Raw genomic sequence first — 22,375 nt, forward strand, 5'->3', positions numbered from 1 at the left:
GACATCGTAAATAAGAAGTGAGCAGCATATCTCCCGAAAATATAAACAAATTTGTTTCTTGTAGCGACTGGCTGCACAAAAAGTAGGACTGAGTGGACCTGCAGGCGCTAAAGTTTTGCACTGCCTTTTTTTTTTTTTTGTTACATAACTGCACTCAAAAACAACAAAACTACATTTGTAAGTTGCGCTTTCATGATAAAAAGACTGCACTATGGTATTTATATGAGGTGAATTGAAAAATACTATTCCTTTTATCATTTTTACAGTGCAAATATTTATAATAAAAACATTATAAAGCAAGCACTGTGCACGTTGCATTCTGTGTTGTAACTGAAATAAATATATTTGAAAATGTAGAAAAAATCCAAAATATTTAATAAATTTAAATTGGTATTCTTGTTTTACAGTGTGATTAAAACAGCGATTAATTGCAATTAATTTTTTTGAGTTAATCAAGTGAGTTAACTGCAATAAATCAACAATGCTAAAAGTTACCTATTTTTTGAATAACTGCTTTATTTCAAAATTAGGAGAAGCAGTAATTTTTAGTCAAATGACATGTTACTGGAGCAATGTTATTTGTACTGTCATAATTAAGAGTCACAAAATATTCAAGAATTAACATGATAATGTAAAACGTACAATCCAGTTGCTTAGGACAGAGAGCGGACATATGATCAGTGTTGTTCTGGGACCCTCTTCAGAATCATTTTTCTTAACAGACTGTACACTTGCAGTATCTGAGAAAATAGAAGTGACACTCAGCAGGATAATCATTTACCTTAATCCTTTATTTTGAAAGATTATAACAAACACAATGCTAAAAAAAAAAAAAAAAAATTGGGTAGTTCCCTGTAGTCCTTTTGGAGGTCCCCATCAAAATAATGTAAGCTTCACAGGATAAGAACCATCTGTATAGTATTTCAGTTTGAAAAGAAATAAAAATTCATAAGACTTGTGTTTATTTCTGCATTACCTTTTTTCTTTGCTTTCTTTTTTAATGGAGCAGATGGAGATGCAAGAGCAGACGCAAAGCCTGTGTCTTCTTGGATAATGCAAGAAGCTGCTGCCAAAAGACCACATCCAAATGCAAGACATTTTAAAAATGTGTGCATGGGTAGGTATATTTTTGTTACATTTATGTCACACTAAGTGAAACCTGTTAACCAAACAAACTGATTTTCTCACTGTTTTACAGGTAGCTATTAACATGGACGGTTTCAGAGTAGCAGCCGTGTTAGTCTGTATCCGTAAAAAGAACAAGAGTACTTGTGGCACCTTAGGATGCATCCGAAGAAGTGGGCTGTAGTCCACGAAAGCTTATGCTCTAATAAATTTGTTAGTCTCTAAGGTGCCACAAGTACTCCTGTTCTATTAACATGGAGTAACTCTCAAAGGGACAGAATCTATCGGCCATTAGGACAAACGATTTCGCACAAGTTTCACTCCAGGAGTGCACACATACATAAAGTACTTTAGACTTGTTTACACAAACACTTAGCCCACATCAAGCTGGGGTGTAAACCTACCCTCCACTAGCCTGCCATGCACTAAGTGCCCATGTGGACTCTGCTGCTGAGCACGAAAAATTCCCTAGTGTGCTGGGATTTACTCTGGTTTCAAAGCAGCATAGATCAAAGCGCACTAGGGAACTTTTAGTGCACGCCAGCTGTGTCCTCACAGACACGTAGTGCAGGCAAGGAAGCATGGGGTAGATTTACATCCCAGGTTGCTGCAAAGTGTTTATGTAAACAAGCCCTCAATGCAGAATACCTATAGTCTTTCAGATTTTCTTCCATGCAAGGTATTTAGTTTGACAAATAACGTATGTTCTTATACTTTTAGATTAGCATCTAAGCATTTTATCTTGTAATATAGCTTTGCCTTTCAAATGCGCTTTTTCCATCTCTGTGCCTACATACTACCCATGCTTGTCAGAATCTAAAGCATCTCATGTTTCCTCATTAAACCTTCCACTATCCCATCCCTTTTACCACTGAGGAAAGGATTCTCTTCAAAGCCTGTCACATCATTACTTAACAGCTTTTCTGGCTGAAGAAGTAAGAAACATAAGCCCAGGGAAGGAGTGCATCAACTCTAGGCTAGTTCAATAGCCCTTTCTTAAATAAGAGTTCAAGGTTCTACTTCTAATAGATAAATTTACTCTTATAAATGGTTAAACCGAGTTACATGCTTACAGCATTAAACACACGTCTGCAGGAGTTTTACTGAAACATTTGTAATATAGATTTTCTTGATAAGAAGTTGGTCTGAAGTATCTTCTAGTGTACAATTTCTGCTTAAATTTCTGGTATGAAAACATACTTATACTCCAAAGAAACATACTTTTACTTCTCTTTCTGGTTGCTGGGAGATCTTTTTCACATTTGGCTGAAAAGAAAAACAATTGATTATTAAAAACTGAATGAAATTAAATTCTATTTTAACCCAATTATTTAAATACAGCTCACTTCTTGTTTGTTGTGGTAGCCACTCTTCAGATTCTTCTGAGTCACTGCTTACTGTATATTTGGGTTTCTCAGCTTTAGCTCTAAAATATTAAAATAAAAACTTCACAACCAGTACTAAAACTTGAAGAGCGTCTTTTAGCCACACAGACTAACATGCAATAGATATGGCCAATACGCTTTGAAAAGTTCCTCTGAGGGTGGGGGACAAAACAAAATGTACTCTGTTCATTGTTGTACTTCAATATGCAAAAAAAATTCTGTAGACAGACTATTTTCTCATAAATGTAAAAAAACAAAAAAAACAGATCTTTACACTAACCAATAAAAAGAACAAGCTGTGCCATGATGAAATGGCATGAACATATTAATATGTTTCAAACACAAATCAAGCCAAAAGCTGTCCCTTTTGTCTACAGAACAATGCATCTAAAGCAGTGGTTCTCAAACTTCATTGCTCCGTGACCCCTTCTGACAACAAAAATTACTACACGATCCCAGGAGGGGGACCAAAGACTGAGTCCGCCCGAGCCCCACCACAAAGAGGTGGGGGCCAAAGCTGAAGCTCAAGAGCTTCTGCCCTGGGCAAGGAGCATGTAATCTTAGTCCTGGGCAGTGGGGCTCAGTCTTCGGCTTCAGACCCGGGCGGTGGGGCTCGGGCTCTGGCTTCGGCCCTGGGCCCCAGCAAGTCTAACACCATCCTTGGCAACCCCATTAAAATTGGGTATGTGACCCACCTGGGGGGTCCCGACTCAGTTTGAGAACGCCTGATCTAAAAGTATACTTGAAACACTGACAAAAACTACTGGAATTTAGCCCATCAGAATTTTATATCAAAGTTTTTTAAATAATAAATACAGAATTTCTGGTTCATTTTAATTGTGAAGTCAATACCTGGCACTGCTATCATACCTATCGCTCAGTCTCAATTAGTGGTCTGTGATACTTCCCACCTTAGAATATACACTACAGCATATTTCTGACAACAGTAAGCTGCAACTTGAGAAAGAAAAGAGAATATTGCTGCTATGGACACTGGCAGATAAACGAAGCAATCTAACCTTGTTGTTTACATTCTTTTTAAAAAATTCAATGGGTATGAAAACAGCATTACTACAAGAATGGATTACAGTTACCACCTTTGATACTATTATACTGACAAGAGGGATAAAAACAACTGAGAATGTAGGCAAGAGTCACTTAGAAAAAAAGTTCATGATGGGCAGAGGAGAGGACACAAAACACTTACCACCTAGATAAGATCATCCTTACTCCAATCCAACTGATGTTAAAACCAGGAAGGCACTGCATCTTCTAGTTTCTTGCTAATCTCTTAAATTTTATTCAAATGTCATGTAGCAAGCCAGCAAAGAGAAAAAGTGTGTTTCAGGATATTACCTTTTTGGTCGGAAACTAGAATATTGTGACTGAACAGTTTCACTCTTCTTCTTTACGCTAGAAATGTTGGGCTCCACATTACAGCTGGTCCCTTCAGGAGAAAAAAAAAAAAAAGTTATGAAAAGAAAAATACGGTCTTTCTGCCTGAAAGCCAAGCTGCCTGAGAGCTACTTGATGAATAAAACTAGTACAGATTTAGATCACAAATAATGTTCTAAATTCCTCAGAGTGAAATTAGCATAACTGGCATTTTGAGTCACGACTGTAAATGTGAAATAAAAATACTATGAAGATCTTCCTAATATATTTCCAGCCATCTAAAATGCTGACATAGTAAAACAACCACTCACCACCTTGCCCAGCTAAATTTGCATACAAAGAAAGTAAAAAAGTGTTAATGGCCGTGTGACGGAACACACCCCAGCATTCACACCCTACACACTACTGTAATAATCTTCATAGTAGGTGTGCCTTTGTAAGATATCATTTGAAAACTCATACTTTGCTGGTCAATATTGACCTGATAAAATACATGTGGAAACATTGTATGTGAAGTTATAAGACTACCGTGTATGATGTTCAAAACTCACGTTCCACCAAAGTGGTCAAAAAGTCCTGTCTTGAACAAAGGAGTGTATGTTTGCCTTAAGTTGCATTTAAGTAGTAAACAGAGTCATCAAGTAGGAAGGGAAAACAAAGGAAGCTCAAACCGGTAGAAAAAAACAGTGGAGAACATCCTTCCACACAGACTCTGTCTCCTAGTTCCCCAACTGGAAAAACATTTTCAGGAGAGGGGCAGGGAATTGAAACACCCCAAGACTGCCACTCTCTCTCCCTGTCTGTCTCTGACATCACACCTAAGTTGACAAAGGAAAACAGCCGTTGGACTCTGGGGGGGCGTCCATACCTGAAGAGTTTGGTCAGTAGCCTTGCTGGAAGCATGTGTTGAGAAATTTTGCTTGAATTTAATATAGTTTGTTAAGTTAAAACACTTACTAGTGCCTATCCTGATTTTTTTTTAATAACCATTTCTGACTTTTATGCCTCATTACCAGTACTCACTTAAAATCTCTCTCTTTATAGTTAATAAACTTGTTTTACTGTTTCATCTAATCCAGTGTGTTGAAGCTGAAGTGTCTAGGTAACTCTATATAAGATAATAAACTGGCATATTTTTCCCTTAAAGGAAGAACAGACTTAATATAGCTATGCTGTCCAGGAGTAGGCTGAGCAGTACAGGACATACGTTTCTGTTGGGAAATCTGGGACTGGGGGTGTGTTGAGGTCCCCCTGCAGTATAACCAAAGCTGATGAGAACCAGTGGGTAACTAGCAGGCTGCAGTTACACACGACACTCCGGTTATGGCTTGCATGCTGGAAGGCTGTTTGTGAGCAGCCCACGTGGGAGCTACTTCAGCAAGGCACTGTAAGGCACCCAGGTTGCAAGGCAGCGGTGACACAGCCCTCCACTGATCTGAATTGTACCCTAGTATGCCACAGCCTGGTTCTAACTGACATAGCTTTGATGTCAGTTTGATAGAAAGCTAAAGATACAAACTAGCTTTCTAATCAGACCCTGAAAGGTATCCTAATACATTTATTGGCTTTTGTGGGATTATTCTAGACCCTTTTTATTTTAAAATTACTTTTGAAATAGATGACCCTTATTAATGTTAGCTTAAAAAGAATACAACATTAAGGATGGGCCTGTATTTAGATATTATTTAATATTTTTTAAATCATACATTATTCTTGGACATTTAAATTGTTATTTAAGTATCATATAGACAATCATGTAAGTTCATACTTAAATACAAAGCACTTTGAGAGAAACACAACTTGTCCCAACAGACCACAACAGAGAAGACCAAAAGGACTCAGTCCACATAACAAGAGACAATTAAACATTATTTGACCAAGTACAGTATCAGAGTCTGGCTCTATCCAAAGCAGGTTTATTAGATTAGAAATGGTAGTTAGTAGAGATTTGGTATGTCCTTGTTACTAGCACAGTTTACACCGAGAGGAGAAGAAATATTGTGAAATGGAGAAATATGAGACCAACACTGAGCTGATGAAGAACTAGGGAGCAGAAATAACTAGAAATGTTTTACAACAGAAAAAAGTCTTTCCTCTATAGCGGGATATAGTGACCTTTACCTTATATTAAAGTACATAATAATAAAACCTTACACTTGTGTGCAAGATCAAGGCATAAAATTGGGTCTGACCACATTATTGTAGTAGACCCAAGTACAAAACTTACAAGACACAAGGAGAAAATTAATGTAAATACCATACGGATAGCAAAGACAGTCACAACAAAGCTACGTCAGGATAGAGCACTTCCAAGATGAGGGTTATTCTAGCTGCAGACTTGACTAATTAGGGATATCTGAGTTTCTGGGTTACCTAAAACTAGTTAAAGTCAACAGGAACAGAGAACTATGTTGTAACCGATCCATAAATAAAAAAGTAAATAAGATCTTCATCTTAAATAATTGTATCTGTTGGAGAAAAAAGAAACTAAGAATTCCCAAGAAGAATATACATAAAAGTAAATTCAAGAGATAAAATGTAGTAGGATAGACCTGGCGGAGGAAAACTGAAGCAGCTAAACTTGCAGAAGCAGTTTTGGTGTAAGTGTAAATAGTACTCAAAAATGTGTGCACATAAATACCAGAAAATAAAAGGTGAGGAAAAAGCATGTACTGTATGCAATTTCTGCTCTCTCCAACTCAGTAACTTTCCTTTCACAATGAGTTCAACCAAATGAATGCAATGGTGCTACACTTTTATATTACTAAAAAACCCTCACAATCTTGGGGAAGAGAGTGGAAATAACAAGGTAACTTTGACAAGTCAGATGATCTCCATATGCCTCAGTTTAAATGTGTATTTTATTACTTCTCTTAGAGCTACTGAGAGGCTTAACTAGTTTGTAAAGACCTTTCAGGTCCTCAGAGAATTGCTACTGTAAGCAGACCTGGCGAAAACTCAGGATTTCTGATTCATCAGAAATTTTGGCATTTCAAAATCTGGTATAGAATGAAACCAAAATTATCAATATTTCTCACAAACTAGAAATTCTAAAAAGATATTGTTTTTTGGAAACACTGCCTTATGATGTTTCTGAAACAAAATTTGCTCTCGGGCACCACAGCAGAGGTAACACTGAGAGGAATAGCAATTTGATCCAGCAGCTGCCAGCATTACCAGAATTTGTGGCTCCATACTTACTGCCAAAGGGCAAGGACCCCAGGGCTTCCAAACTCCAGGGGAGCCAGCTAACTAGGTTCGACGGGGACAGGTGAGCAAAGCCCACAGGTAAGTGGGGAACATGGAGACCGGGGAGATGGGTCGGAAACGAGAGGGAGTGTGGGCTATATTGGCAGAGAGAAAGGAGAGTCAGGACAAAACTGGGAGGAAAGATCAAACCAGTATCTTAGATGCCTATATACAAATGCGAGAAGTATGGGGAATAAGCAGGAAGAACTGGAAGTGCTAATAAATAAATACAACTATGACATTGTTGGCATCACTGAAACTTGGTGGGATAATACACATGATTGGAATGTTGGTGTGGATGGGTACAGCTTGCTCAGGAAGGATAGACAGGGGAAAAAGGGAGGAGGTGTTGCCTTATATATTAAAAATGTACACACTTGGACTGAGGTAGAGATGGACATAGGAGACGGAAGTGTTGAGAGTCTCTGGGTTAGGCTTAAAGGGGCAAAAAACAAGGGAGATGTCATGCTAGGAGTCTACTACAGGCCACCTAACCAGGTGGAGGAGGTGGATGAGGCTTTTTTCAAGCAACTAACAAAATCATCCAAAGCCCAAGATTTGGTGGTGATGGGGGACTTCAACTATCCGGATATATGTTGGGAAAATAACACAGCGGGGCACAGACTATCCAACAAATTCTTGGACTGCATTGGAGACAACTTTTTATTTCAGAAGGTTGAAAAAGCTACTAGGGGGGAAGCTGTTCTAGACTTGATTTTAACAAATAGGGAGGAACTCGTTGAGAATGTGAAAGTAGAAGGCAGCCTGGGTGAAAGTGATCATGAAATCATAGAGTTTGCAATTCTAAGGAAGGGTAGAAGGGAGAACAGCAAAATAGAGACAATGGATTTCAGGAAGGCAGATTTTGGGAAGCTCAGAGAGCTGATAGGTAAGGTCCCATGGGAATCAAGACTGAGGGGAAAAACAACTGAGGAGAGTTGGCAGTTTTTCAAAGGGACACTATTAAGGGCCCAAAAGCAAGCTATTCCGCTGGTTAGGAAAGATAGAAAATGTGGCAAAAGACCACCTTGGCTTAACCACGAGATCTTGCACGATCTAAAAAATAAAAAGGAGTCATATAAAAAATGGAAACTAGGACAGATTACAAAGGATGAATATAGGCAAACAACACAGGAATGCAGGGGCAAGATTAGAAAGGCAAAGACACAAAATGAGCTCAAACTAGCTACGGGAATAAAAGGAAACAAGAAGACTTTTTATCAATACATTAGAAGCAAGAGGAAGACCAAAGACAGGGTAGGCCCACTGCTTAGTGAAGAGGGAGAAACAGTAACAGGAAACTTGGAAATGGCAGAGATGCTTAATGACTTCTTTGTTTCGGTCTTCACCAAGAAGTCTGAAGGAATGCCTAACATAGTGAATGCTAATGGGAAGGGGGTAGGTTTAGCGGATAAAATAAAAAAAGAACAAGTTAAAAATCACTTAGAAAAGTTAGATGCCTGCAAGTCACCCGGGCCTGATGAAATGCATCCTAGAATACTCAAGGAGCTAATAGAGGAGGTATCTGAGCCTCTAGCTATTATCTTTGGAAAGTCATGGGAGACGGGAGAGATTCCAGAAGACTGGAAAAGGGCAAATATAGTGCCCATCTATAAAAAGGGAAATAAAAACAACCCAGGTAACTACAGACCAGTTAGTTTAACTTCTGTGCCAGGGAAGATAATGGAGCAAGTAATTAAGGAAATCATCTGCAAACACTTGGAAGGTGGTAAGGTGATAGGGAACAGCCAGCATGGATTTGTGAAGAACAAATCATGTCAAACCAATCTGATAGCTTTCTTTGATAGGATAACGAGCCTTGTGGATAAGGGTGAAGCGGTGGATGTGGTATACCTAGACTTTAGTAAGGCATTTGATACGGTCTCGCATGATATTCTTATCGATAAACTAGGCAAATACAAATTAGATGGGGCTACTATAAGGTGGGTGCATAACTGGCTGGATAACCGTACTCAGAGAGTTGTTATTAATGGTTCCCAATCCTGCTGGAAAGGCGTAACGAGTGGGGTTCCGCAGGGGTCTGTTTTGGGACCGGCTCTGTTCAATATCTTCATCAACGACTTAGATATTGGCAGAGAAAGTACTCTTATTAAGTTTGCGGATGATACCAAACTGGGAGGGATTGCAACTACTTTGGAGGACAGAGTCATAATTCAAAATGATCTGGACAAATTGGAGAAATGGTCTGAGTTAAACAGGATGAAGTTTAACAAAGACAAATGCAAAGTGCTCCACTTAGGAAGGAAAAATCAATTTCACACATACAGAATGGGAAAAGACTGTCTAGGAAGGAGTACGGCAGAAAGGGATCTAGGGGTTATAGTGGACCACAAGCTAAATATGAGTCAACAGTGTGATGCTGTTGCAAAAAAAGCAAACATGATTCTGGGATGCATTAACAGGTGTGTTGTGAGCAAGACACGAGAAGTCATTCTTCCGCTCTACTCTGCTCTGGTTAGGCCTCAGCTGGAGTACTGTGTCCAGTTCTGGGCGCCGCATTTTAAAAAAGATGTGGAGAAATTGGAAAGGGTCCAAAGAAGAGCAACAAGAATGATTAAAGGTCTTGAGAACATGACCTATGAAGGAAGGCTGAAAGAACTGGGTTTGTTTAGTTTGGAAAAGAGAAGACTGAGAGGGGACATGATAGCAGTTTTCAGGTATCTAAAAGGGTGTCATAAGGAGGAGGGAGAGAACTTGTTCACCTTAGCCTCTAAGGATAGAACCAGAAACAATGGGTTTAAACTGCAGGAAGGGAGGTCTAGGTTGGACATTAGGAAAAAGTTCCTAACTGTCAGGGTGGTTAAACACTGGAACAAATTGCCTAGGGAGGTTGTGGAATCTCCGTCTCTGGAGATATTTAAGAGTAGGTTAGATAAATGTCTATCAGGGATGGTCTAGACAGTATTTGGTCCTGCCATGCAGGCAGGGGACTGGACTCGATGACCTCTCGAGGTCCCTTCCAGTCCTAGAATCTATGAATCTATGAATCTATGAAACCCATGAGTCTGGGGTCCCTGATCTGAGGCAGTATGCATGGCAGGGTTACCCTGGAGCTACAGACCCTCAGAACCCATCCCAGGACTTCCAGGCTCCCAGTTCTGTGGCAATAATCCTGGGATCTCTCATGTCTTCCCAGCTCCCTACCGCAGAACTGGGAACCTAGCCTGAGAGCCCTGGCAAAACCCCAGTTTCTTAGGGCTTCCAGACTCTGTGCTGCAAAGCCAGGACCCAAGCCCCAGTTAGAGTCAGGACTTCCAGGTCTGCCAGGCTCTTTGCTGCGTAGGAGCCTGGAAACCCTGGCATAGCAGAGCTGCCCCAGAGCCATGGACCTTGCAAACCCCATGGTTGGACTCCTCAACAGCCTGCCAGGCTCTGCCAGAACCCTGCTTGTGATTTGGCAAAAGTTCATCGAACTTGACTAATTTTTGTGAGCCATTTCAAGTTTGATGAACCGACATTTTCCAGTTTGGTTGGAAAATTTTCAACTAACTCTAATTGTAATTGCATATTGCTATTCTAATAATAGTGTTGTTGTATATTACTGAGTTAACAGATCTAGCGCTAGCATGTATTATTCATAATTCAAGTACTGTTGTGTCCTTTCACATTTTTACTGTTACCTTTCAAAAGTTCATGTCCTTCATTTTTCACACCAGTGACAACAGATTCCTAAGGAAAAACAACAGTTTATTCTGTAATGTAGTAACAACTAATATGGTAGCTACGGGTTTCATCTGTCTAGATAATTATTTTTTGCATTCAAAAAGATTGATTTAGTGGTAATACATTTACATTAATCAAAAGATTAAAAAGTTATGAGTTTAACACATTCATATAGTTAAAAAAAAACAAAAAAAAAAAGGCAGATACACCAAAAGGGAACTGTAGACAGGCAGAAAGAGAACTTCAAATTACACGGGTATACTGGAAGGAAAATAAACCAATAAACTTTTAGGACTATTCTGAGCCCAGACACAAAGCATTACCACATAATTTTGATGCAATCATGCTTTTAAAAAAATCCTAATTCCTGTACAGATTACAATAAAATAATCAAACAATGCTTGTACTTACTCTTTCCACGGCATAGTTAAATCAATTTATGGGGAAGGGAGTGAGTGCAGCAAAACTGGCATTTGGATTAGATGATCCAAGAGGACTTTTTCAATCCTCCCTCCCTCCCTATCCTTTTTTAAACTATATGGTAAGAAGGTGTTCCACAAAGTAAATAAATCTGAGGTGTTTCCCCCCCCCCATTCAGACCCTCTGTTTCATATTTTTAGGTATAGTCTCTGCAATGCATGGGAACTATATAAGCGAGTCCTTAGAGGAAAACATACTTATTTGTGTATTCATCTCTAAATTTAACTCTTCCCTGGAGTACATCGTTTCAAAGTTCAAACACACAGACTATTTTGTTTCAAAATATATTTAAATTAAGTCCTCTAATTATAACTGACCTGGCGGTGTAACATAATACCATTCTGCTTCTTACTTTATATCACTGGATATTATAAGCATAAAAAGCTCATATCAACTGTAAAAATGATATGAGGTAAGGATTTTTGATTACTTGCTAGAAGAAATTATTTCACACAAAAAACAGTAGTCATGGTGTGCCATCCTTTAAAAAAAAAAAAAAAAAAATACATCTTACCTTATGCAACTGATCGCTTTTAACCTTTTCAACAGGAAGAGGTTTGCCATCATGAAAGTTAGTAAGAATCAATGCAATTGTTACAAGTGTTTTACCCTAGATAAAATGCAAAGGATAAAATTTATGTTTTTTCCAGAGATAAGTCAAACTGTATTCAAATTCACTAAAGCACTACACATAATTACCAATCCCATATCATCAGCCAGTATTCCTCCAAGAACATTTTCTGGTCGTTCTTTTTCAGCGAAGTTTGTTAGTGTATTATAGTAGAAGTTATTTTTCTCTTCCCAAAACAGTGGCAACTCCTTACTGTTCTCACGTGAAACCATCCAAGCTAAAGCCTGCTTTTGGTGTGGAAGTAATGGTGTTCCAACAGCCTATAAGTCAAAAAAAGTAATGTTATACATCTTTCACATGAAATAACCCTTTTCCCTTTGGGAAGGGGGAGGGGAAATAACGTTTGATTAATTGCTCTCTTAAAACTTAAATTAACTGGTATTTAGGACAACTCATTATTCTAGCATGACACTGCTAAACTTTGAAGATATGTATAGATGTTTACATGTGAAGTTTGTAACACAGAATTTAAGGCTTGATTTAAAAGCCTATGAAGGACTTTTTCAATAGAACAAATACCTCTGCTCCTTCCATTTCATGAGTTTTATCATCTTCTTTCAGATCTTCAAACAATTTGTCAAACTCACTTTTAAGCTGCAATGCATAAATACAGAAGTTGCAATTAAACTCAACTTCTACATTAAATAAATACTTGATGACATAACGGATGCCAGTCACATGGCCATAAGGATACCCAGATCTCCAAATGACTCCTGGAGCCACTAGAATCTGTAAACTGCTGCTACTGGGGAGGTAGGTAACAAAGAAAAAGCAGAAGTAGTGGGGAAATAGCCACATTCAGATCCCAACTTGGCACTAAAATGTGCATTATAAAATAGGATGAGGTATACTGGTACAGCTATGTGAAAAAATCTTCACGGTGCTGAGTACACCTGGCCAAATTTAGACTTCAAATGGGTGCAATTCAAATTATATCTTGAAACTCTTTAGCGTGAACCAAGGCTTTTCATGGCTTGATAATTTAAATGGACAAAGTCAAGTAAAAAACAACAATAGTGAGCAAAATATTGACAAATATCTAAGATTATTACACAATGCGTTTCTTTTAATTTTAATTTGCGCATTTGACAGCACCTTGCGTCCAATTGGTTTCACTGTTGCTGTATGTAAAGCCCACTGAAACAAGGTATAGAAAAGACATTTAAGAAAATAGGGGAATGGCTTTAAAACCATAAAAACTGGCAAATGGACTCTGGGGCAGGTATAGTAGCTGAACCTATAATGGTTAAAACAAAAAACAAAACAAGATTTCAAGTTGACTGTGCCCTTTAAAAGATATTTGTTTCAGAGTGGAAAAAAACAAAATACTTCAGTGCTCATGAAAAAGGACTAATCCTCATTTTCATGAGCACCAAGTATATATTTTCAACATAACTAACTACCAAAAAAACCACCACACACCTGTTCTGTTGTCATCTGCACAGCAGCATGCCCTGGAGCACTGTAGCTTGGTCCAGCTCTCCCAGAAACCCAGCTTGATCCAAAACCAAATTCTGAACCTGTGTTCCATTTAGAAAAAACACAAACACAGCAGTTAGAGACTTGGCTTGCTCAGATGACTGATAACAGGATATGGTGCCTTTTTCTCCCAGTTTGTTTTTTATTCAACTATGTGTGGTAGAAACCAAAAATTTTTACTAACTAATGGCTATTTGTGACATATGGGAAATGACTATGAGCGTAGTTCCTTGTGAAGAGTCCTATTGCTTACCAGTTAGGCATTTTTATTCTTACATTTTGTAATGTTTTAGTAGTCTAACAATTCAATGCACAATTAGATCAACAAAAAAAGGAAAGTGCTGCATAAGGTTTTGCAAGTATAACATATCAAAGCATGACCCGTTGATTTCAAGAACCCTGGTACAAGGGGTTTCTGGGGAAAAAGAAATGTTGACATGATTACATTTCTGTTATAACAGGGTTTGATTTTTCACCATGTGCAAAAAGATGAAACTCTGTTTCACTCACATTAAGATCAGGACTATAGTACAGTTTCTTTCATCTTTGTTTTAAATATATTAAAGCACTTAATTATATCTACATGCTCAACAATTTTACAAAAAACACAACTTTACTAATGTCAACATTGTATGTTCATCCACCTTTAAATTATACCAACTCTATGATCTATCCCAGTCAGGAATAAGGAAAAGAAATGGGCCTAATACTATGCCAAAAGCCAACACGCTGTCTTTTGCACACCTGCAGGAGAAGCAATTTTTTGGGTCAACACTATGAAAAGAATTAGCATGAACACTTGACCCCCTTTCTTTCACAAGGTTAGTGATACTAACACAATTTCCAGGTCATACCCAGGCTGAAAGACAGAAAAGGATAACAAAAAACAAAAACAAAAAAGATTCCAGAGAATAACAAATCTGCTTTGCCACAACCTTCAATCACTTTTCATGTCTACAAAGTCAAGAAAAAACCCACATTATAGCACAGATGGAGCACAACTGCACATTCACTATGAACCCGGATCTGGCCCGTTTGGGGCTGGTGATATTGCCAATGAATCCACAGAAATATTACCATTGACTTCACCAGGAGCAGGATCAAGCCTTTAAAGTTTCTTCTAAAGACTGAGGATTTGCAAAGGTCATCTTTGAAATATTTTAAAGACAAAAACAAACAAATCTATAACTTACTTTTTGAAGGAGGAGCCAATTTAAATCCATGCATTTTCAATTCATCTAGAACAGCTTGCTTATTTTCTTCTTTTCCCCAAAAACTCATTTGTACAGGCATAGTAAAGGCATTCTTTGCTCCATAAGGGACAATCCTGAAGAAAAAAGGATTCTCACTTAAAAAGTAAAACATTTCATAGCAGACTCCAATGGAGAAAATATATAATTAATACTCCCATGAAATAAAGAACTTGTTATAGTCATTAGAACATTGAAACAGTAAATCACAAGTTCCACCAAGGAAGCAGACTCCTAAGAAAACTATCAGGCATTCATCTATATAGTAAGATTCCATTACTGTCATTCTGCAGGTCATTATGAAACCCAGAATCTCCATCGTGTCAGTGTAAACGGCATGGAAACGGCTACAAGCATGGTTGAGAGTTCTTTTTGTTCAGACAATCATCAGGTTGAATCATCAATGGGATTTGTGATGTGTTACCAATTTGTTTTAAGTTCTCAGCCATTTTGACTTTATGAAGTATACTTATGTGACATACAGCTACAGTAAGGCAAGTATTTGTGCCATACCAAGAGCCTCCAGACCATCATGATATCAGAGAGAATTCAACCAATCATCGTTGTTCTACAGTTAATTTTCATGCAACAATTTCAGTTGGCTATATGAGGCAAACTGCACAGATAGTGGATTACTTGGCCCAAGTGCTATACCCATGCAACAGCCCAAGCTTTCAGCTTCTACTACAATATTAAAATATATAATGGGCCAGATTCACATTTGTACGAAAGCCTGTTTTACACCACTATGGCAGCATATAACTGTGCTTAAACTAACTTAATGCTCATTTTAAGCCCCTTTACCCTACCAGAATAGTGTGAAGTGCCCTTAGCATAAGTAAGAATAAGGCTCATAATACAGTATTTTTATATGATATTAATACATTAGAGATGGAGCAGAAAGTTACAGTTGCCTAACGTTTTCAATTATAAGATCCTGTTTTAGTTACTTATAACTTTTTGAAACTTTACCCACTCAGGTTGAAGTTTTCCATGCAAGATGTCTGCCTGGGGATGATTTTTTCTGGAAAGTTTCAGCAAACACAGTTCAACTGCTCCTCAAATTAGTTTAGGGGAAATAATGTATTATTTTGTCCATGTTAAAAAAAAAAAAATATCTTACAAATATTTCATTGGGAAGCTCTAGCACTTCCATGTTTTGGAGCAGGGACTTGAAATTTGGCAGGAAACAAAAAACACCAAGGTGCCAAGAACAGAACTAGAGAAATTTTTAAATCAATTTTTTTTTTTTTTGTGAGAGGGGAAAAAAACTGCAGATTTGACAAAACCTTTCACAAATTCCTATCAGTTCTGTCAAAGTTGGTCATGTGTATAAAAAAAAAAAAAAACCCTAAAATTGAGAAAAAATTAAAACAGTTTGTTATGACATATTCTATGGGAAATGTTTCAAAGTTTTTGGTTCAAAACAACTTTGTTTCAAAATTTCCTTTAGTTTTATAAAAATATCAAACATTCAAAATCACTTGAACTCAAAACAAAAAGTTCTGTTTTAGATTGTCCTAAACATTTTATTTGACCCAACACATTTCCCCCCAGTTTTCTGGAATTGCCAGTGTACCAAAAAAACCAATCCATTGTTGGCACAGCTCTAGAAATGTTCCTTTTGCTGTCCCTCATGACAAAATGTCTAAATGTGGCTAAGTCAGAAACCTACAAAAAATATCTCAGTTCCCACATGTTCAGTAGAGGTATATTAGAGGCTGGCAGCATTAGTAATAAGGTTTCCAGAGGATGCTATTCATGAAGGACAAAAACGAAAATGACACAAGTTGAGTCTGCAAAGAGAATAAAGCTGCAAATATTGTTAAAAATAGTGCCGGAGTGGGAGCTGGAATGGGTGAGGAGAATGGAGAGCAATTGCTTGTACAGGACAGTTTACACTTTAAGAGCTCAAAATCTGAAGACAATATCCAAATCTAATAAAAATCTAAAAAATGATTTAAATAGTTTCTGGATTTTTCCACTCATCTCAGCATGTGTTCTGATTTTTGAATTCTTGGAGTTTGGCACTACAGTCACAGAAAGATGGGATTAGCAAGAGTTAGCCAGGACTGCCAAATTTTCATGACAATTTTACACCGGTTTAACATTATATAATTGCTACTTAACATAAAACATTTTTCTGATTGTTACTATGTATCAAATCAGAATCAGAAACTGATTCACAGCCACCTATAATTAAAATTTTGCAAAAAATCACAATTTTGCCTGTGTTACAAATTGTCATTTTCCAATAAGACAGTTGCTCAGAAGTACCAATTTTATTGTATGTGCATGATGAGAACAACTTTTTGCCACATTCACTTTCAGGGGAAAAATAAAAGAAATTTTCTTTTACAATAAGTCTGCATAATGTATTAGAATATAGATTAGTTCAAAATTTTCCCACAGAAGAAAAAATGTCAATGAAAATTTAATTTTTTGTTTTTGTTGAAATTTTCCATGGAAATATTTTAATTTTCTGAAAAGACTGAAAAATTTCAGCCAAAAACTTTCTGGTTTGGAACAAATATTTTGATGAATAAACAAAAGTTTTCCATGGAAATGAGACACTTTTGAGAGGAGGGGGAAATCATTTAGTCAAAAATCCAAATTTTCCATCAAAAACAGTTTCAACAGAAAAATTTTCACCAGCCCTACTAGAATCCTTTAAAGGAGCCAAACCAATGAGTAAGAATTACAAAGTAATCTTTTGTCAATTCTACTCTCACTGATGCCTCTAGAATTTGTCATTTACAGAGGAAAATGAACTGCAATCTGGATGGTTTATAAAGGGAGCCTATAGCCTGTTATGGCAGCCATCAGTGTTACTGCCAGTAATCTCAGCTAAAGGAAATACGCTTTCATTGTTGCTACATAAAATATACTAAAAATATTAAAATTGCCATTACCTTATAAAAATGAAGCTAAATATTTCATCTGCCCACTTACCCTTCAACTATTGCTAGCTTGTTGTCCATGATGTACGCCAAGGGCGCTGCAAGTTCTTTTTTGATGTGGCCTACCTGGTTTCCATTTACATTGTTTACTTTTACTGCATTTTTATCATAGAGGTTATTGGGCTCTCTCTGAAGTGAAACCATTTCATTATTGTTAACCTGCCCAAAAAAAAGCACAGACTTGTTTAGTTACAAGTTATTTACAGAAATACCTAAATGTATAGCCATTCTGAGGCTAAATTTAAAGATTATTTTAGCATAATAGGCTGGTTTTACCTCTAATAATTCTTTATTCAAAATACTGAAGACTTTAGAAGTTAGGTAAGAGGTGGGCTTCAGAGCCCAAGCTCCATCCTGAGCAGCTACTTCAAAGTACCGTCTACACAGCTATTTTTAGAGCACTAGCACAAACCCTGCTAGGCCAAGTCTGTCAACCTGGATTGGTAGGTTCGCTGCCTGCGGGCTGGTTAGACATACCCTATAATACTTTGTACTTATTCAACACTTCTCATTTGTAGAATTCATGGCTCCTTACAAAAAGCTAGTAAATATCATCATTCCCTTTTTACCAGTGGAGAAACTGAGGAATAGGTATGTTAAGTGACTTGCTTAAAATCACATGGGCCAGATATACAATCCATCTCTCCTGGCTTCCAGTTCTATTGAAGTGCTATATCATCAAAAGTCTCCTCCATCCACCAACACTATAAAGACTGTGGCTAGCAGGACTGAGCTAGCTACAAGGATCTTTGCACAGTTCTAAACGAGTGTACAACTTGAGAAAGCAGAAAGGGGAGGTCACTTTAAGGAAAACATCTTCCCTTCCACTACGGTCAACTTCCTGGGGGCTACTCTTATCTTACCTCCAGCCAGCTCCAGAGTAAATAACTAAAGCAGATCTAAAAGATACCTTAACAAATCCTGAAGTTTAAATTGCGGGTTTAGACTACTGAATTCTTCTCTTGGAACTATGTAGAAACTTAAATACACTGATACCAACAAATGAATGAGAAAACCTTAGGACTTGTCAGAAAATACTGAAAAGTTGTGAAATTTTAACAACAGAAAGGCGAAATGTTCAATTTTTTTCCCCACTTTCCAACTACAACTGCTTAGTAGCACTTTATTATTCAAACTGCACTTACAACCCCTGTGTAATAACGTAATCCAACCACATTTCCTCGCAAGGTTCCAAATAAGACAGCTGAATCTGTATCTTCATCTGTCCCAGGAATGTCATCTGTACAAAGAAAGTCTTCTAACCCAAACTGGGAATAAAAATCACGAGAGGTATAATGGGAATAGTTCCTATCTCCTCCAAGATGCGCAGATTGTAAGTATTTCCAGGCAGAATCTCTGCAGAAAGATAGAATAGAAGTTATTTGACATTATATTTAAAAAAGTAGTCAATGTTTCAATTACTCTTGATCCCCTTTTATAAATGTCTATTTAATTTTCCCTTTTATAGTATGAATGTATATATTTCACATCTTTATGTAACCATTCTACCTTACCTGGCAATTTTCACCTAAGTTATACCCTTAAAAAAAAAAAAAAAAAAAAAAAACACTGTCTCCAACACATTACAGACTCACAAAAACAACACATTGTCAAATTATTTTTACTATTTAACTGACTAGAATATAATCTTCAAACACTCAGAAAAAGAGTCAACACTGTAGAGTAGGAGGTTTTGAATGCTTTTAGGGCAAGATTGAGCAGCAGAAGACTAAAAGGATCTTGGTTTTATTGCTTCAGAATTTTTTCTGCTGAATGGGGGATCAAAGGAGCAAGGGGCAGAAGAGAGTAATGTTTCACACAACAGAGCACCAGAATACTGAGTTGGTCAGGGTTCCTCATGCTCAGAGGTTTATAATTTTCTGCTGAAAAAGGATACAGAGACTTTGCCATGGCAAAAATGCTTTCACTTCATTCTCCAGAAAGAGCTGGCGTTTTTTAATAAAATACTGCCCTAAGCTTCACTGCCCCCCATATTCCTAACTTTGTCAAAAGTCATAAAGAATGCGCAAAAAGACTATGTTTTTCCAACCTTAATAAGAACGGCCGTACCGGGTCAGACCAAAGGTCCATCTAGCCCAGTATCCTCTCTATCGACAGTGGCCAATGCCAGGTGCCCCAGAGGGAGTGAATCTAACAGGCAATAATCAAGTGATCTTTCTCCTGCCATCCATCTCCACCCTCTGACAGACAGAGGTTAGAGACACCATTCCTTACCCATCCTGGCTAATAGCCATTAATGGACTTAACCACCATGAATTTATCCAGTTCTCTTTTAAACGCTGTTATAGTCCTAGCCTTCACAACCTCCTCGGGTAAGGAGTTCCACAAGTTGACTGTGCGCTGCGTGAAGAAGAACTTCCTTGTATTTGTTTTAAACCTGCTGCCTATTAATTTCATTTGGTGACCCCTAGTTCTTGTATTATGGGAATAAGTAAATAACTTTTCCTTATTCACTTTCTCCACACCATTCATGATTTGATATACCTCTATCATATCCCCCCCTTAGTCTCCTCTTTTCCAAGCTGAAGAGTCCTAGCCTCTTTAATCTCTCCTCATATGGGACCCATTCCAAACCCCTAATCATTTTAGTTGCCCTTTTCTGAACCTTTTCTAGTGCCAGTATATCTTTTTTGAGATGAGGTGACCACATCTGTACGCAGTATTCAAGATGTGGGCGTACCATCGATTTATATAAGGGCAATAATATATTCTCAGTCTTATTCTCTCTCTCCTTTCTAATGATTTCTAACATCCTGTTTGCTTTTTTGACTGCCTCTCCACACTGCGTGGACATTTTCAGAGAACTATCCACGATGACTCCAAGATCTTTTTCCTGACTTGTTGTAGCTAAATTAGCCCCCATCGTATTGTATGTATAGTTGGGGTTATTTTTTCCAATGTCCATTACTTTACATTTATCCACATTAAATTTCATTTGCCATTTTGTTGCCCAATCACTTAGTTTTGTGAGATCTTTTTGAAGTTCTTCACAGTCTGCTTTGGTCTTAACTATCTTGAGCAGTTTAGTATCATCTGCAAACTTTGCCACCTAACTGTTTACCCCTTTCTCCAGATCACTTATGAATAAGTTGAATAGGATTGGTCCGAGGACTGACCCTTGGGGAACACCACTAGTTATCCCTCTCCATTCTGAGAATTTACCATTAATTCCTACCCTTTGTTCCCTGTCTTTTAACCAGTTCTCAATCCATGAAAGGACCTTCCCTTTTATCCCATGACAGCTTAATTTACGTAAGAGCCTTTGGTGAGGGACCTTGTCAAAGACTTTCTGGAAATTTAAGTACACTATGTCCACTGGATCTCCCTTGTCCACATGTTTGTTGACCCCTTCAAATAACTCTAATAGATTAGTAAGACAATTTCCCTTTACAGAAACCATGTTGACTATTGCTCAACAGTTTATGTTTTTCTATGTGTCTGACAATTTTATTCGTTACCATTGTTTCGACTAATTTGCCCGGTACTGACGTTAGACTTACCAGTCTGTAATTGCCGGGATCACCTCTAAAGCCCTTTTTAAATATTGGCGTTACATTAGCTAACTTCCAGTCATTGGATACAGAAGCCGATTTAAAGGACAGGTTACAAACCTTAGTTAATAGTTCCGCAACTTCATATTTGAGATCTTTCAGAACTCTTGGGTGAATGCCATCTGGTCCTGGTGACTTGTTAATATTAAGTTTATCAATTAATTCCAAAACCTCCTCTAGTGACACTTCAATCTGTGACAGTTCCTCAGATTTGTCACCTACAAAAGACGGCTCAGGTTTGGGAATCTCCCTAACATCCTCAGCTGTGAAGACTGAAACAAAGAATCCATTTAGGTTCTCCACAATTACTTTATCGTCTTTAAGCGCTCCTTTTGTATCTTGATCATCAAGGGGCCCCACTGGTTGTTTAGCAGGCTTCCTGCTTCTGATATACTTAAAAAACATTTTGTTATTACCTTTGGAGTTTTTGGCTAGCCGTTCTTCAAACTCCTCTTTGGCTTTTCTTATTACATTCTTGCACTTCATTTGGCAGCGTTTATGCTCCTTTCTATTTGCCTCATTAGGATCTGACACTTTTTAAAGGAAGTCTTTTTATCTCTCACTGCTTCTTTTACATGGTTAAGTCACGGTGGCCCTTTTTTAGGTTTTTTTTAGTTAATATAGTCCTATATAATAAGTGCTTTACAAACACTAGTTTATTTGGCATGGGTTCTCTCAAAGAGCAGAGTGGCTGTTCTCATTGATGATACCTGATCACTTCTGCCTGACATCACATTTACGGACTGTCAGAATCCACTAGAGACAGCAAGTGGGAAGTAATATAAACAAATTATTATCTGCATTAGAAATCTACACTTTTCAGGTGAGATACAATGAGGTACAAAGCCAAACTGTAATAAGTCACTTAAGTTGCTTTATTGAATACGGTACAGTTCAAGAAGTGAAATTATTACTTTTATAACATACTTTATAACACTTCTGAGACAACTACTCAGTCCTGGCATATATAGTCATACTGGATACTCACAGTAAGAATCTTCATCTCATTGGTGAAGATTCTTTCTTATACTCCTCCTTTCTTATTATAAAGAGAAATCCTCAATAACTCCTCAGTTATTGAGGATTTCTTTTTGGCTAACTCATAAAAACATCTGTGACCTGTATGTCAAATACATGTATTCATATCAATGCAAAGAAAAGCACT

At 37.6% G+C, this 22,375-nt stretch overlaps 1 protein-coding gene across 2 annotated transcripts in view; it reads right to left on the reverse strand.

The window, feature by feature from the left end:
* The window catches only part of HLTF (helicase like transcription factor), a 55,103-nt gene that overhangs the window by 30,074 nt on the left and 2,654 nt on the right, over positions 1-22,375 (reverse strand). The window contains exons 2-14 of one of the 2 annotated variants that reach the window (XM_054038954.1): positions 18,784-18,994; positions 17,631-17,797; positions 14,622-14,755; positions 13,372-13,469; positions 12,469-12,543; positions 12,018-12,209; positions 11,833-11,928; positions 10,796-10,844; positions 3,867-3,957; positions 2,472-2,551; positions 2,347-2,391; positions 977-1,063; positions 643-740 (exon numbers count right to left, since the gene is read on the reverse strand). In XM_054038954.1, coding sequence (XP_053894929.1) covers positions 643-740; positions 977-1,063; positions 2,347-2,391; positions 2,472-2,551; positions 3,867-3,957; positions 10,796-10,844; positions 11,833-11,928; positions 12,018-12,209; positions 12,469-12,543; positions 13,372-13,469; positions 14,622-14,755; positions 17,631-17,797; positions 18,784-18,994 — 1,423 coding nt within the window. Of the gene's footprint in view, positions 1-642; positions 741-976; positions 1,067-2,346; positions 2,392-2,471; positions 2,552-3,866; positions 3,958-10,795; positions 10,845-11,832; positions 11,929-12,017; positions 12,210-12,468; positions 12,544-13,371; positions 13,470-14,621; positions 14,756-17,630; positions 17,798-18,783; positions 18,995-22,375 lie in introns of both variants that reach the window. The other variant, XM_054038953.1, reaches the window with a different exon arrangement.

The sequence above is a fragment of the Malaclemys terrapin genome, chromosome 9 (assembly GCF_027887155.1).
Source record: "Malaclemys terrapin pileata isolate rMalTer1 chromosome 9, rMalTer1.hap1, whole genome shotgun sequence".
Lineage (NCBI taxonomy): Eukaryota > Metazoa > Chordata > Testudines > Emydidae > Malaclemys > Malaclemys terrapin.